This window comes from Ranitomeya imitator, chromosome 7, assembly GCF_032444005.1.
Source record: "Ranitomeya imitator isolate aRanImi1 chromosome 7, aRanImi1.pri, whole genome shotgun sequence".
Lineage (NCBI taxonomy): Eukaryota > Metazoa > Chordata > Amphibia > Anura > Dendrobatidae > Ranitomeya > Ranitomeya imitator.
In genome coordinates, this window is record NC_091288.1 from 220,631,209 (window position 1) to 220,648,822 (window position 17,614).

Here is a 17,614-nt window from a genome sequence, read left to right on the forward strand (position 1 = left end):
CTGTGACCTCCCTATAAGATCAGCGCCCCCTCTCCTGACATCCTCTGTGCTGCTGGGGACCCTGCACCTTACTCTATGTATCTGTGACCTCCCTCTAAGATCAGCGCCTCCTCTCCTGACATCCTCTGTGCTGCTGAGGACCCTGCACCTTCCTCTATGTATCTGTGACCTCCCTATAAGATCAGCGCCTCCTCTCCTGACATCCTCTGTGCTGCTGGGGACCCTGCACCTTCCTCTATGTATCTGTGACCTCCTTATAAGATCAGCGCCCCCTCTCCTGACATCCTCTGTGCTGCTGGGGACCCTGCACCTTCCTCTATGTATCTGTGACCTCCCTATAAGATCAGCGCCTCCTCTCCTGACATCCTCTGTGCTGCTGAGGACCCTGCACCTTCCTCTATGTATCTGTGACCTCCCTATAAGATCAGCGCCTCCTCTCCTGACATCCTCTGTGCTGCTGAGGACCCTGCACCTTCCTCTATGTATCTGTGACCTCCTTATAAGATCAGCGCCCCCTCTCCTGACATCCTCTGTGCTGCTGAGGACCCTGCACCTTCCTCTATGTATCTGTGACCTCCCTATAAGATCAGCGCCTCCTCTCCTGACATCCTCTGTGCTGCTGAGGACCCTGCACCTTCCTCTATGTATCTGTGACCTCCCTATAAGATCAGCGCCCCCTCTCCTGACATCCTCTGTGCTGCTGAGGACCCTGCACCTTCCTCTATGTATCTGTGACCTCCTTATAAGATCAGCGCCCCCTCTCCTGACATCCTCTGTGCTGCTGGGGACCCTGCACCTTCCTCTATGTATCTGTGACCTCCCTATAAGATCAGCGCCTCCTCTCCTGACATCCTCTGTGCTGCTGGGGACCCTGCACCTTCCTCTATGTATCTGTGACCTCCTTATAAGATCAGCGCCTCCTCTCCTGACATCCTCTGTGCTGCTGGGGACCCTGCACCTTCCTCTATGTATCTGTGACCTCCCTATAAGATCAGCGCCTCCTCTCCTGACATCCTCTGTGCTGCTGAGGACCCTGCACCTTCCCCTATGTATCTGTGACCTCCCTATAAGATCAGCGCCTCCTCTCCTGACATCCTCTGTGCTGCTGGGGACCCTGCACCTTCCTCTATGTATCTGTGACCTCCCTATAAGATCAGCGCCCCCTCTCCTGACATCCTCTGTGCTGCTGGGGACCCTGCACCTTCCTCTATGTATCTGTGACCTCCTTATAAGATCAGCGCCCCCTCTCCTGACATCCTCTGTGCTGCTGGGGACCCTGCACCTTCCTCTATGTATCTGTGACCTCCTTATAAGATCAGCGCCCCCTCTCCTGACATCCTCTGTGCTGCTGAGGACCCTGCACCTTCCTCTATGTATCTGTGACCTCCCTATAAGATCAGCGCCCCCTCTCCTGACATCCTCTGTGCTGCTGGGGACCCTGCACCTTACTCTATGTATCTGTGACCTCCCTCTAAGATCAGCGCCTCCTCTCCTGACATCCTCTGTGCTGCTGGGGACCCTGCACCTTACTCTATGTATCTGTGACCTCCCTCTAAGATCAGCGCCTCCTCTCCTGACATCCTCTGTGCTGCTGAGGACCCTGCACCTTCCTCTATGTATCTGTGACCTCCCTCTAAGATCAGCGCCTCCTCTCCTGACATCCTCTGTGCTGCTGGGGACCCTGCACCTTCCTCTATGTATCTGTGACCTCCCTCTAAGATCAGCGCCCCCTCTCCTGACATCCTCTGTGCTGCTGAGGACCCTGCACCTTCCTCTATGTATCTGTGACCTCCCTCTAAGATCAGCGCCCCCTCTCCTGACATCCTCTGTGCTGCTGAGGACCCTGCACCTTCCTCTATGTATCTGTGACCTCCCTATAAGATCAGCGCCTCCTCTCCTGACATCCTCTGTGCTGCTGAGGACCCTGCACCTTCCCCTATGTATCTGTGACCTCCCTCTAAGATCAGCGCCCCCTCTCCTGACATCCTCTGTGCTGCTGAGGACCCTGCACCTTCCTCTATGTATCTGTGACCTCCCTATAAGATCAGCGCCCCCTCTCCTGACATCCTCTGTGCTGCTGAGGACCCTGCACCTTCCTCTATGTATCTGTGACCTCCCTATAAGATCAGCGCCTCCTCTCCTGACATCCTCTGTGCTGCTGGGGACCCTGCACCTTCCTCTATGTATCTGTGACCTCCCTATAAGATCAGCGCCCCCTCTCCTGACATCCTCTGTGCTGCTGAGGACCCTGCACCTTCCCCTATGTATCTGTGACCTCCCTCTAAGATCAGCGCCTCCTCTCCTGACATCCTCTGTGCTGCTGGGGACCCTGCACCTTCCTCTATGTATCTGTGACCTCCCTATAAGATCAGCGCCTCCTCTCCTGACATCCTCTGTGCTGCTGAGGACCCTGCACCTTCCTCTATGTATCTGTGACCTCCCTATAAGATCAGCGCCCCCTCTCCTGACATCCTCTGTGCTGCTGAGGACCCTGCACCTTCCTCTATGTATCTGTGACCTCCTTATAAGATCAGCGCCTCCTCTCCTGACATCCTCTGTGCTGCTGGGGACCCTGCACCTTCCTCTATGTATCTGTGACCTCCCTATAAGATCAGCGCCTCCTCTCCTGACATCCTCTGTGCTGCTGAGGACCCTGCACCTTCCTCTATGTATCTGTGACCTCCCTATAAGATCAGCGCCCCCTCTCCTGACATCCTCTGTGCTGCTGAGGACCCTGCACCTTCCCCTATGTATCTGTGACCTCCCTCTAAGATCAGCGCCTCCTCTCCTGACATCCTCTGTGCTGCTGGGGACCCTGCACCTTCCCCTATGTATCTGTGACCTCCCTCTAAGATCAGCGCCCCCTCTCCTGACATCCTCTGTGCTGCTGAGGACCCTGCACCTTCCCCTATGTATCTGTGACCTCCCTCTAAGATCAGCGCCTCCTCTCCTGACATCCTCTGTGCTGCTGAGGACCCTGCACCTTCCTCTATGTATCTGTGACCTCCCTATAAGATCAGCGCCTCCTCTCCTGACATCCTCTGTGCTGCTGAGGACCCTGCACCTTCCTCTATGTATCTGTGACCTCCCTATAAGATCAGCGCCTCCTCTCCTGACATCCTCTGTGCTGCTGGGGACCCTGCACCTTCCTCTATGTATCTGTGACCTCCCTCTAAGATCAGCGCCTCCTCTCCTGACATCCTCTGTGCTGCTGGGGACCCTGCACCTTCCTCTATGTATCTGTGACCTCCTTATAAGATCAGCGCCCCCTCTCCTGACATCCTCTGTGCTGCTGGGGACCCTGCACCTTCCCCTATGTATCTGTGACCTCCCTATAAGATCAGCGCCCCCTCTCCTGACATCCTCTGTGCTGCTGGGGACCCTGCACCTTCCTCTATGTATCTGTGACCTCCTTATAAGATCAGCGCCCTCCTCTCCTGACATCCTCTGTGCTGCTGAGGACCCTGCACCTTCCTCTATGTATCTGTGACCTCCCTCTAAGATCAGCGCCCCCTCTCCTGACATCCTCTGTGCTGCTGGGGACCCTGCACCTTACTCTATGTATCTGTGACCTCCCTCTAAGATCAGCGCCTCCTCTCCTGACATCCTCTGTGCTGCTGAGGACCCTGCACCTTCCTCTATGTATCTGTGACCTCCCTATAAGATCAGCGCCTCCTCTCCTGACATCCTCTGTGCTGCTGAGGACCCTGCACCTTCCCCTATGTATCTGTGACCTCCCTCTAAGATCAGCGCCTCCTCTCCTGACATCCTCTGTGCTGCTGAGGACCCTGCACCTTCCTCTATGTATCTGTGACCTCCCTCTAAGATCAGCGCCTCCTCTCCTGACATCCTCTGTGCTGCTGAGGACCCTGCACCTTCCTCTATGTATCTGTGACCTCCCTATAAGATCAGCGCCCCCTCTCCTGACATCCTCTGTGCTGCTGAGGACCCTGCACCTTCCTCTATGTATCTGTGACCTCCCTATAAGATCAGCGCCTCCTCTCCTGACATCCTCTGTGCTGCTGAGGACCCTGCACCCTCCCCTATGTATCTGTGACCTCCCTCTAAGATCAGCGCCTCCTCTCCTGACATCCTCTGTGCTGCTGAGGACCCTGCACCTTCCTCTATGTATCTGTGACCTCCCTATAAGATCAGCGCCCCCTCTCCTGACATCCTCTGTGCTGCTGAGGACCCTGCACCTTCCTCTATGTATCTGTGACCTCCCTATAAGATCAGCGCCCCCTCTCCTGACATCCTCTGTGCTGCTGAGGACCCTGCACCTTCCTCTATGTATCTGTGACCTCCCTATAAGATCAGCGCCTCCTCTCCTGACATCCTCTGTGCTGCTGAGGACCCTGCACCTTCCTCTATGTATCTGTGACCTCCCTATAAGATCAGCGCCTCCTCTCCTGACATCCTCTGTGCTGCTGAGGACCCTGCACCTTCCTCTATGTATCTGTGACCTCCCTCTAAGATCAGCGCCTCCTCTCCTGACATCCTCTGTGCTGCTGAGGACCCTGCACCCTCCCCTATGTATCTGTGACCTCCCTCTAAGATCAGCGCCTCCTCTCCTGACATCCTCTGTGCTGCTGAGGACCCTGCACCCTCCCCTATGTATCTGTGACCTCCCTCTAAGATCAGCGCCTCCTCTCCTGACATCCTCTGTGCTGCTGGGGACCCTGCACCTTCCCCTATGTATCTGTGACCTCCCTATAAGATCAGCGCCTCCTCTCCTGACATCCTCTGTGCTGCTGAGGACCCTGCACCTTCCTCTATGTATCTGTGACCTCCCTATAAGATCAGCGCCCCCTCTCCTGACATCCTCTGTGCTGCTGAGGACCCTGCACCTTCCTCTATGTATCTGTGACCTCCCTATAAGATCAGCGCCTCCTCTCCTGACATCCTCTGTGCTGCTGAGGACCCTGCACCTTCCTCTATGTATCTGTGACCTCCCTATAAGATCAGCGCCTCCTCTCCTGACATCCTCTGTGCTGCTGAGGACCCTGCACCTTCCTCTATGTATCTGTGACCTCCCTCTAAGATCAGCGCCTCCTCTCCTGACATCCTCTGTGCTGCTGAGGACCCTGCACCCTCCCCTATGTATCTGTGACCTCCCTCTAAGATCAGCGCCTCCTCTCCTGACATCCTCTGTGCTGCTGAGGACCCTGCACCCTCCCCTATGTATCTGTGACCTCCCTCTAAGATCAGCGCCTCCTCTCCTGACATCCTCTGTGCTGCTGGGGACCCTGCACCTTCCCCTATGTATCTGTGACCTCCTTATAAGATCAGCGCCCTCCTCTCCTGACATCCTCTGTGCTGCTGGGGACCCTGCACCTTCCTCTATGTATCTGTGACCTCCCTATAAGATCAGCGCCTCCTCTCCTGACATCCTCTGTGCTGCTGAGGACCCTGCACCTTCCTCTATGTATCTGTGACCTCCCTCTAAGATCAGCGCCTCCTCTCCTGACATCCTCTGTGCTGCTGGGGACCCTGCACCTTCCTCTACGTATCTTGTGACCTCCCTATAAGATCAGCGCCCCCTCTCCTGACATCCTCTGTGCTGCTGAGGACCCTGCACCTTCCTCTATGTATCTGTGACCTCCCTATAAGATCAGCGCCCCCTCTCCTGACATCCTCTGTGCTGCTGAGGACCCTGCACCTTCCTCTATGTATCTGTGACCTCCCTATAAGATCAGCGCCTCCTCTCCTGACATCCTCTGTGCTGCTGAGGACCCTGCACCTTCCTCTATGTATCTGTGACCTCCCTATAAGATCAGCGCCTCCTCTCCTGACATCCTCTGTGCTGCTGAGGACCCTGCACCTTCCCCTATGTATCTGTGACCTCCCTCTAAGATCAGCGCCCCCTCTCCTGACATCCTCTGTGCTGCTGAGGACCCTGCACCTTCCTCTATGTATCTGTGACCTCCCTATAAGATCAGCGCCCCCTCTCCTGACATCCTCTGTGCTGCTGAGGACCCTGCACCTTCCTCTATGTATCTGTGACCTCCCTATAAGATCAGCGCCCCCTCTCCTGACATCCTCTGTGCTGCTGAGGACCCTGCACCTTCCTCTATGTATCTGTGACCTCCCTATAAGATCAGCGCCTCCTCTCCTGACATCCTCTGTGCTGCTGGGGACCCTGCACCTTCCTCTATGTATCTGTGACCTCCCTATAAGATCAGCGCCCCCTCTCCTGACATCCTCTGTGCTGCTGAGGACCCTGCACCTTCCCCTATGTATCTGTGACCTCCCTCTAAGATCAGCGCCTCCTCTCCTGACATCCTCTGTGCTGCTGGGGACCCTGCACCTTCCTCTATGTATCTGTGACCTCCCTATAAGATCAGCGCCTCCTCTCCTGACATCCTCTGTGCTGCTGAGGACCCTGCACCTTCCTCTATGTATCTGTGACCTCCCTATAAGATCAGCGCCCCCTCTCCTGACATCCTCTGTGCTGCTGAGGACCCTGCACCTTCCTCTATGTATCTGTGACCTCCCTATAAGATCAGCGCCCCCTCTCCTGACATCCTCTGTGCTGCTGAGGACCCTGCACCTTCCTCTATGTATCTGTGACCTCCCTATAAGATCAGCGCCTCCTCTCCTGACATCCTCTGTGCTGCTGGGGACCCTGCACCTTCCTCTATGTATCTGTGACCTCCCTATAAGATCAGCGCCCCCTCTCCTGACATCCTCTGTGCTGCTGAGGACCCTGCACCTTCCCCTATGTATCTGTGACCTCCCTCTAAGATCAGCGCCTCCTCTCCTGACATCCTCTGTGCTGCTGGGGACCCTGCACCTTCCTCTATGTATCTGTGACCTCCCTATAAGATCAGCGCCCCCTCTCCTGACATCCTCTGTGCTGCTGAGGACCCTGCACCTTCCTCTATGTATCTGTGACCTCCCTATAAGATCAGCGCCTCCTCTCCTGACATCCTCTGTGCTGCTGAGGACCCTGCACCTTCCTCTATGTATCTGTGACCTCCTTATAAGATCAGCGCCTCCTCTCCTGACATCCTCTGTGCTGCTGGGGACCCTGCACCTTCCTCTATGTATCTGTGACCTCCCTATAAGATCAGCGCCTCCTCTCCTGACATCCTCTGTGCTGCTGAGGACCCTGCACCTTCCTCTATGTATCTGTGACCTCCCTATAAGATCAGCGCCCCCTCTCCTGACATCCTCTGTGCTGCTGAGGACCCTGCACCTTCCCCTATGTATCTGTGACCTCCCTCTAAGATCAGCGCCCCCTCTCCTGACATCCTCTGTGCTGCTGAGGACCCTGCACCTTCCCCTATGTATCTGTGACCTCCCTCTAAGATCAGCGCCTCCTCTCCTGACATCCTCTGTGCTGCTGAGGACCCTGCACCTTCCTCTATGTATCTGTGACCTCCCTATAAGATCAGCGCCTCCTCTCCTGACATCCTCTGTGCTGCTGGGGACCCTGCACCTTCCTCTATGTATCTGTGACCTCCCTCTAAGATCAGCGCCTCCTCTCCTGACATCCTCTGTGCTGCTGGGGACCCTGCACCTTCCTCTATGTATCTGTGACCTCCTTATAAGATCAGCGCCCCCTCTCCTGACATCCTCTGTGCTGCTGGGGACCCTGCACCTTCCCCTATGTATCTGTGACCTCCCTATAAGATCAGCGCCCCCTCTCCTGACATCCTCTGTGCTGCTGGGGACCCTGCACCTTCCTCTATGTATCTGTGACCTCCCTATAAGATCAGCGCCTCCTCTCCTGACATCCTCTGTGCTGCTGAGGACCCTGCACCTTCCTCTATGTATCTGTGACCTCCTTATAAGATCAGCGCCCCCTCTCCTGACATCCTCTGTGCTGCTGGGGACCCTGCACCTTCCTCTATGTATCTGTGACCTCCCTATAAGATCAGCGCCCCCTCTCCTGACATCCTCTGTGCTGCTGGGGACCCTGCACCTTCCTCTATGTATCTGTGACCTCCCTATAAGATCAGCGCCCCCTCTCCTGACATCCTCTGTGCTGCTGAGGACCCTGCACCTTCCTCTATGCATCTGTGACCTCCCTCTAAGATCAGCGCCTCCTCTCCTGACATCCTCTGTGCTGCTGGGGACCCTGCACCTTCCTCTATGTATCTGTGACCTCCCTATAAGATCAGCGCCTCCTCTCCTGACATCCTCTGTGCTGCTGAGGACCCTGCACCTTCCTCTATGTATCTGTGACCTCCCTCTAAGATCAGCGCCTCCTCTCCTGACATCCTCTGTGCTGCTGGGGACCCTGCACCTTCCTCTATGTATCTGTGACCTCCCTATAAGATCAGCGCCTCCTCTCCTGACATCCTCTGTGCTGCTGAGGACCCTGCACCTTCCCCTATGTATCAGTGACCTCCCTATAAGATCAGCGCCCCCTCTCCTGACATCCTCTGTGCTGCTGGGGACCCTGCACCTTCCCCTATGTATCTGTGACCTCCCTCTAAGATCAGCGCCTCCTCTCCTGACATCCTCTGTGCTGCTGGGGACCCTGCACCTTCCTCTATGTATCTGTGACCTCCCTATAAGATCAGCGCCTCCTCTCCTGACATCCTCTGTGCTGCTGAGGACCCTGCACCTTCCTCTATGTATCTGTGACCTCCCTATAAGATCAGCGCCTCCTCTCCTGACATCCTCTGTGCTGCTGGGGACCCTGCACCTTCCCCTATGTATCGGTGACCTCCCTATAAGATCAGCGCCTCCTCTCCTGACATCCTCTGTGCTGCTGAGGACCCTGCACCTTCCTCTATGTATCTGTGACCTCCTTATAAGATCAGCGCCTCCTCTCCTGACATCCTCTGTGCTGCTGGGGACCCTGCACCTTCCCCTATGTATCTGTGACCTCCCTATAAGATCAGCGCCTCCTCTCCTGACATCCTCTGTGCTGCTGAGGACCCTGCACCTTCCTCTATGTATCTGTGACCTCCTTATAAGATCAGCGCCCCCTCTCCTGACATCCTCTGTGCTGCTGGGGACCCTGCACCTTCCTCTATGTATCTGTGACCTCCCTATAAGATCAGCGCCCCCTCTCCTGACATCCTCTGTGCTGCTGAGGACCCTGCACCTTCCTCTATGCATCTGTGACCTCCCTCTAAGATCAGCGCCTCCTCTCCTGACATCCTCTGTGCTGCTGGGGACCCTGCACCTTCCTCTATGTATCTGTGACCTCCCTATAAGATCAGCGCCTCCTCTCCTGACATCCTCTGTGCTGCTGAGGACCCTGCACCTTCCTCTATGTATCTGTGACCTCCCTCTAAGATCAGCGCCTCCTCTCCTGACATCCTCTGTGCTGCTGGGGACCCTGCACCTTCCTCTATGTATCTGTGACCTCCCTATAAGATCAGCGCCTCCTCTCCTGACATCCTCTGTGCTGCTGGGGACCCTGCACCTTCCTCTATGTATCTGTGACCTCCCTATAAGATCAGCGCCCCCTCTCCTGACATCCTCTGTGCTGCTGAGGACCCTGCACCTTCCTCTATGTATCTGTGACCTCCCTCTAAGATCAGCGCCTCCTCTCCTGACATCCTCTGTGCTGCTGGGGACCCTGCACCTTCCTCTATGTATCTGTGACCTCCCTATAAGATCAGCGCCTCCTCTCCTGACATCCTCTGTGCTGCTGAGGACCCTGCACCTTCCTCTATGTATCTGTGACCTCCCTCTAAGATCAGCGCCTCCTCTCCTGACATCCTCTGTGCTGCTGAGGACCATGCACCTTCCTCTATGTATCTGTGACCTCCCTATAAGATCAGCGCCCCCTCTCCTGACATCCTCTGTGCTGCTGAGGACCCTGCACCTTCCTCTATGTATCTGTGACCTCCCTCTAAGATCAGCGCCCCCTCTCCTGACATCCTCTGTGCTGCTGAGGACCCTGCACCTTCCTCTATGTATCTGTGACCTCCCTATAAGATCAGCGCCTCCTCTCCTGACATCCTCTGTGCTGCTGAGGACCCTGCACCTTCCTCTATGTATCTGTGACCTCCTTATAAGATCAGCGCCTCCTCTCCTGACATCCTCTGTGCTGCTGAGGACCCTGCACCTTCCTCTATGTATCTGTGACCTCCTTATAAGATCAGCGCCTCCTCTCCTGACATCCTCTGTGCTGCTGAGGACCCTGCACCTTCCTCTATGTATCTGTGACCTCCCTATAAGATCAGCGCCCCCTCTCCTGACATCCTCTGTGCTGCTGAGGACCCTGCACCTTCCTCTATGTATCTGTGACCTCCCTATAAGATCAGTGCCCCCTCTCCTGACATCTTCTGTGCTGCTGAGGACCCTGCACCTTCCTCTATGTATCTGTGACCTCCCTATAAGATCAGCGCCTCCTCTCCTGACATCCTCTGTGCTGCTGAGGACCCTGCACCTTCCTCTATGTATCTGTGACCTCCCTATAAGATCAGCGCCTCCTCTCCTGACATCCTCTGTGCTGCTGAGGACCCTGCACCTTCCTCTATGTATCTGTGACCTCCCTATAAGATCAGCGCCCCCTCTCCTGACATCCTCAGTGCTGCTGAGGACCCTGCACCTTCCTCTATGTATCTGTGACCTCCCTATAAGATCAGTGCCCCCTCTCCTGACATCCTCTGTGCTGCTGAGGACCCTGCACCTTCCCCTATGTATCTGTGACCTCCCTCTAAGATCAGCGCCTCCTCTCCTGACATCCTCTGTGCTGCTGAGGACCCTGCACCTTCCTCTATGTATCTGTGACCTCCCTATAAGATCAGCGCCTCCTCTCCTGACATCCTCTGTGCTGCTGGGGACCCTGCACCTTCCTCTATGTATCTGTGACCTCCTTATAAGATCAGCGCCCTCCTCTCCTGACATCCTCTGTGCTGCTGGGGACCCTGCACCTTCCTCTATGTATCTGTGACCTCCCTCTAAGATCAGCGCCTCCTCTCCTGACATCCTCTGTGCTGCTGAGGACCCTGCACCTTCCTCTATGTATCTGTGACCTCCTTATAAGATCAGCGCCCCCTCTCCTGACATCCTCTGTGCTGCTGGGGACCCTGCACCTTCCTCTATGTATCTGTGACCTCCCTATAAGATCAGCGCCTCCTCTCCTGACATCCTCTGTGCTGCTGGGGACCCTGCACCTTCCTCTATGTATCTGTGACCTCCCTATAAGATCAGCGCCCCCTCTCCTGACATCCTCTGTGCTGCTGAGGACCCTGCACCTTCCTCTATGCATCTGTGACCTCCCTCTAAGATCAGCGCCTCCTCTCCTGACATCCTCTGTGCTGCTGGGGACCCTGCACCTTCCTCTATGTATCTGTGACCTCCCTATAAGATCAGCGCCTCCTCTCCTGACATCCTCTGTGCTGCTGAGGACCCTGCACCTTCCTCTATGTATCTGTGACCTCCCTCTAAGATCAGCGCCTCCTCTCCTGACATCCTCTGTGCTGCTGGGGACCCTGCACCTTCCTCTATGTATCTGTGACCTCCCTATAAGATCAGCGCCCCCTCTCCTGACATCCTCTGTGCTGCTGAGGACCCTGCACCTTCCTCTATGCATCTGTGACCTCCCTCTAAGATCAGCGCCTCCTCTCCTGACATCCTCTGTGCTGCTGGGGACCCTGCACCTTCCTCTATGTATCTGTGACCTCCCTATAAGATCAGCGCCTCCTCTCCTGACATCCTCTGTGCTGCTGAGGACCCTGCACCTTCCTCTATGTATCTGTGACCTCCCTCTAAGATCAGCGCCTCCTCTCCTGACATCCTCTGTGCTGCTGGGGACCCTGCACCTTCCTCTATGTATCTGTGACCTCCCTATAAGATCAGCGCCTCCTCTCCTGACATCCTCTGTGCTGCTGGGGACCCTGCACCTTCCTCTATGTATCTGTGACCTCCCTATAAGATCAGCGCCCCCTCTCCTGACATCCTCTGTGCTGCTGAGGACCCTGCACCTTCCTCTATGTATCTGTGACCTCCCTATAAGATCAGCGCCTCCTCTCCTGACATCCTCTGTGCTGCTGGGGACCCTGCACCTTCCTCTATGTATCTGTGACCTCCCTATAAGATCAGCGCCTCCTCTCCTGACATCCTCTGTGCTGCTGAGGACCCTGCACCTTCCTCTATGTATCTGTGACCTCCCTCTAAGATCAGCGCCTCCTCTCCTGACATCCTCTGTGCTGCTGAGGACCATGCACCTTCCTCTATGTATCTGTGACCTCCCTATAAGATCAGCGCCCCCTCTCCTGACATCCTCTGTGCTGCTGAGGACCCTGCACCTTCCTCTATGTATCTGTGACCTCCCTCTAAGATCAGCGCCCCCTCTCCTGACATCCTCTGTGCTGCTGAGGACCCTGCACCTTCTTCTATGTATCTGTGACCTCCCTATAAGATCAGCGCCTCCTCTCCTGACATCCTCTGTGCTGCTGAGGACCCTGCACCTTCCTCTATGTATCTGTGACCTCCTTATAAGATCAGCGCCTCCTCTCCTGACATCCTCTGTGCTGCTGAGGACCCTGCACCTTCCTCTATGTATCTGTGACCTCCCTATAAGATCAGCGCCCCCTCTCCTGACATCCTCTGTGCTGCTGAGGACCCTGCACCTTCCTCTATGTATCTGTGACCTCCCTATAAGATCAGTGCCCCCTCTCCTGACATCTTCTGTGCTGCTGAGGACCCTGCACCTTCCTCTATGTATCTGTGACCTCCCTATAAGATCAGCGCCTCCTCTCCTGACATCCTCTGTGCTGCTGAGGACCCTGCACCTTCCCCTATGTATCTGTGACCTCCCTCTAAGATCAGCGCCTCCTCTCCTGACATCCTCTGTGCTGCTGAGGACCCTGCACCTTCCTCTATGTATCTGTGACCTCCCTATAAGATCAGCGCCTCCTCTCCTGACATCCTCTGTGCTGCTGGGGACCCTGCACCTTCCTCTATGTATCTGTGACCTCCTTATAAGATCAGCGCCCTCCTCTCCTGACATCCTCTGTGCTGCTGGGGACCCTGCACCTTCCTCTATGTATCTGTGACCTCCCTCTAAGATCAGCGCCTCCTCTCCTGACATCCTCTGTGCTGCTGAGGACCCTGCACCTTCCTCTATGTATCTGTGACCTCCCTATAAGATCAGTGCCCCCTCTCCTGACATCTTCTGTGCTGCTGAGGACCCTGCACCTTCCCCTATGTATCTGTGACCTCCCTCTAAGATCAGCGCCTCCTCTCCTGACATCCTCTGTGCTGCTGAGGACCCTGCACCTTCCTCTATGTATCTGTGACCTCCCTATAAGATCAGCGCCTCCTCTCCTGACATCCTCTGTGCTGCTGGGGACCCTGCACCTTCCTCTATGTATCTGTGACCTCCCTATAAGATCAGCGCCTCCTCTCCTGACATCCTCTGTGCTGCTGAGGACCCTGCACCTTCCTCTATGTATCTGTGACCTCCCTATAAGATCAGCGCCCCTCTCCTGACATCCTCTGTGCTGCTGAGGACCCTACACCTTCCTCTATGTATCTGTGACCTCCCTGTAAGGTCAGTGCCCCCTCTCCTGACATCCTCTGTGCTGCTCACACGGCTCTGAAGTCACAGTAGGGCACATCAGGCCTCAGGATGTCCTTGATGGCGATGACGTTGTCGTGCTTGAAGTGCTTCAGGATCTTCAGCTCGCGCAGCGTACGTTTGGCGTTCGTCACCACATCGAAGGCGTTGGGGATCTTCTTAATGGCGACCTTCTGACCTGCAGAGCGGAGGAGGAGCGTGGTCAGTGCGGGAGAAGGGGCTACGACCAGAAAAACCTCATCCTGAGCCGACACTTCTCACAGCTGAGGGGTCGGTGCAATTATCAGTGCCGGAATAGCGATATTAATATCTATCTGGTGGCTGTTGTTCTCTGGTGTCAGTTCCTGCCACACGGAGGGACAAGGGAACACAGCTGACACTATAGAGAGCGGTCCGCCTGCTGGGAGTTGTAGTCCGTGTCTCCCTCTCACCTGTGCCCTTCCTCCGTGCGGAGGACACCACGCCGTAGGCGCCCGTGCCGATGGTCTCGATGATCTCATACTCGTCGCCAACGTCAAAGTTGATGTCGAAGGATCGCTGCTGCAGGAGGGCCAGGTTCTTGGCGGCCGTGGAGGAGGCGCAGCGCGAAGGAGGGAGCTTGGGGGGCTCCGCATCCGGCACTGCGGCCCCCAACGACTTGTCCTCCATCCTGAGCTGGAAGAGGGGTCATAATATCATATACAGTGCTTCGCATCACTAGGGGCTGCACAACAGGGGACACGCACACGAGAAGCCGCACCGCCAGACACGAGGCGCCGCACAACAGGGGACACACGCACACGAGGGGCCGCACAACAGGGGACACACGCACACGAGGCGCCGCACAACAGGGGACACACGCACACGAGGCGCCGCACAACAGGGGACACGCACACGAGGCGCCGCACAACAGGGGACACACGCACACGAGGGGCCGCACAACAGGGGACACACGCACACGAGGGGCCGCACAACAGGGGACACACGCACACGAGGGGCCGCACAACAGGGGACACACGCACACGAGGGGCCGCACAACAGGGGACACACGCACACGAGGGGCCGCACAACAGGGGACACACGCACACGAGGGGCCGCACAACAGGGGACACACGCACACGAGGGGCCGCACAACAGGGGACACACGCACACGAGGGGCCGCACAACAGGGGATACACGCACACGAGGGGCCGCACAACAGGAGACACGCACACGAGGAGCCCCACCGCCACACACGAGGGGCTGCACAACAGGGGACACACGCACACGAGGGGCCGCACAACAGGGGACACACGCACACGAGGGGCCGCACAACAGGGGACACGCACACGAGGAGCCCCACCGCCACACACGAGGGGCTGCACAACAGGGGCCACACACACAAGGGGCGCACCAGGGGCCACACACGAGGGGCCACAACGCTAAACACAAGGGGCGGCACAACGGGACACACACGTGAGGTGTTACACCACCACACACGAGGGGACACACACACACAACCTGGCGTCAGATCATGTGACAGCTCCCGGCCACGCCCAGTTCACCAGGGCCGTGATCCTGCCTCAGACGAGCGTCAGTGAAGAGCGCGGCGGGACTGCCGAGTGCCGAGCTGCGGCCAGGTCCCCGGATGTAGAGCAGAAACCTGAGGTGTGGCCAGAGAAGTCTGCGTCTAGGGAGCGCTCCGGCTCCACCAATCCGTGACCACGGGGCGGGGCCGCTGCTGATTCTTAGCTACAAAGCCAATGGAAGAGTGAATATGCGCTACTGAGGGGCGTGTCCTGCTGCCTAGCAACCATTTGGCCGCCAAAGTGACCATGTGACTGTTCGGATGGAAAGGAAACTACTAGAGTGGTGCAGTGAGCGGGATGAGGAGAACCGGGAACAGGGGGAGACGATGAGGAGAATTGGGGACAGGAGGAGGAGGAGCAGAACCGGGAAGAGGAGGAACCGAGGACAAAGGGGAGAGGAGGGGGATGAGGTGAACCGGGGACAGGAGGAGGATAAGAAAAGGGATAACCGGGAACTTGAGGAACCAGGGACAAGAGGACAAAGGGGAGAGGAGGGGGATGAGGTGAATCGGGGACAGGAGGAGGATGAGGAGAACCGAGGACAGGAGGAGGATGAGAACCGGGGATAGGAGAGGATGAGGAGAACCGAGGACAGGAGGAGAACTGGGGACAGGAGGAGGATGAGGAGAACCGAGGACAGGAGGAGGATGAGGAGAACCGGGGACAGGAGGAGGATGAGGAGAATCGGGGACAGGAGGAGGATGAGAATCGGGGATAAGAGAGGATGAGGAGAACCGAGGACAGGAGGAGGATGAGGAGAACCGGGGACAGGAGGAGGATGAGGAGAATCGGGGACAGGAGGAGGATGAGGAGAATCGGGGACAGGAGGAGGATGAGGAGAACTGGGGACAGGAGGAGGATGAGAACCGGGGATGGGAGGAGGATGAGGAGAATCGGGGTCAGGAGGAGGATGAGGAGAACTGGAGAAAGGAAGAGGATGAAGAGAATCGGGGACGGGAGGAGGATGAGGAGAACAGGAGGAGAATGAGGAGGAGGATGAGGAGAACCGAGGACAGGAGAGGATGAAGAGAATCGGGGACGGGAGGAGCATGAGGAGAATCAGGGACAGGAGAGGAGGACAGGAGGAGGATGAGGAGAACCGAGGACAGGAGGATAAGGAGAACTGGACAGGAGGAGGATGAGGGGAACCGAGGACAGGAGGAAGTTGAGGAGAACCGGGGACAGGAGGTGGATGAGGATGTTACGTGTTACGGAAGCACTCAGCACTCAGAATATGTTGTGCAGTTATATGTATGTATAATAGGTTCCATGTGAGATGCATGTCCCTAATGCATCAGCCCACAGGCTGGGCCCCTGGGCAGAGGGGACACGATATTCCCCTTTTGTCCTCCCCCCACCTTTGTAATTCCCACAGTAAATATCAGCAGGCTCTGGCCACTTGTGGCTATTATAGTGTATGTCTGGCCTGCTGCTTTTCTATTGGCCTGCCCCCTGTATCTGTGTGATATATTCTGTGTCCTTTGAATACAGTCATGTCAAACTGGAAATACGTGGAGAAGCAGTGATCTTTTATATGCGCCCATGTAACCAAGCAATTCCAGCCAGCGTCCTTCATTCAGACTCCAGCCAAAGCAGAGTGGACCTCCTGAAACACGGGGTGGTACTGAAAGACGTACCCCAGCTTGGTAGACCCCGTTACACTGGTGGCAGACAGCGGGATATGATACCCCTTCTACAGGAGGAAAGCAATGAATGTAAAACAACTACCAGAACTACATTAAAAGATCTGGTGGAAGCCCAAGGGTTGATCACCAGCAACAAAACAAAAGCGGATTTGATAGCAGCCATCATGGAACACGACAGTGCAGCGCCCCCCAATGTGAACGTGGAGGAGACTGAATTCCAGAGGGAGGTAAAGAACAGACTGGCGTTCTATGGCCCAAACCCTGCAGTAGAGATCATACGAGAGGTGATGGCTGATGTGCGTACTGATCTGAAGGAAAAGATGGCCGAGCGGACCAGGATAGAGCTAGCCAAGATGGAGATGGCAGAGCGGACGAAAGTGGAGCTGGCCAAGATGGAGATGGCAGAGAGGAGAGTCAGCGAACAGGGGGAGCTCTGGCCTCCGACCAGGTACCTTCAACTGTAAGCCACAAAAAGATCCAGTATAATGCCTTCCGACAGATGGGGGAGGCAGAGGAAGACATTGATGGCTTTCTGCAGGACTTTAAGCGGCAGTGTGCCCTTCATCAAGTGAAGCCGGAGGAACGGGTTCAGATTCTGGCGAGTAAGCTGACAGGCCGGGCAGCGGACGCCTATTGCACGGTACCTGATGAGGACTATATGGACTATGGGCGGATCAAAGAAGTGATCTTGGCCCGGTATGCGCTGACACCAGAGGCATACCGCCAAAAGTTCTGCGGACTTATAAAACGAGTAATCGATACCCACGCTGAATGGGCCGGTAAATTACGGTGGTCACTGCTACAGTGGGTACAAGGGAGCCAAACAACCACTAAGGAGGACGTCCTCCAGCTCGTTTTGCTAGAACGATTCTTTAATGAACTAACCCCCGAGACACAGTAATGGCTTCGGGACAGGTGGCCAATGA

At 56.1% G+C, this 17,614-nt stretch overlaps 1 protein-coding gene across 1 annotated transcript in view; it reads right to left on the reverse strand.

Annotated features, from left to right (window-relative positions):
• Positions 1 to 15,112, reverse strand: part of MAPK7 (mitogen-activated protein kinase 7) — a 28,038-nt gene extending 12,926 nt beyond the window's left edge. Inside the window, exons 1-3 of the mRNA XM_069735078.1 lie at positions 14,975 to 15,112; positions 13,927 to 14,149; positions 13,508 to 13,673 (exon numbers count right to left, since the gene is read on the reverse strand). Of these exons, the coding sequence (XP_069591179.1) occupies positions 13,508 to 13,673; positions 13,927 to 14,143 (383 nt within the window). The 5' untranslated portion in view covers positions 14,144 to 14,149; positions 14,975 to 15,112. The remainder of the gene's footprint in view (positions 1 to 13,507; positions 13,674 to 13,926; positions 14,150 to 14,974) is intronic.
• Positions 15,113 to 17,614: the final 2,502 nt, after the last annotated feature.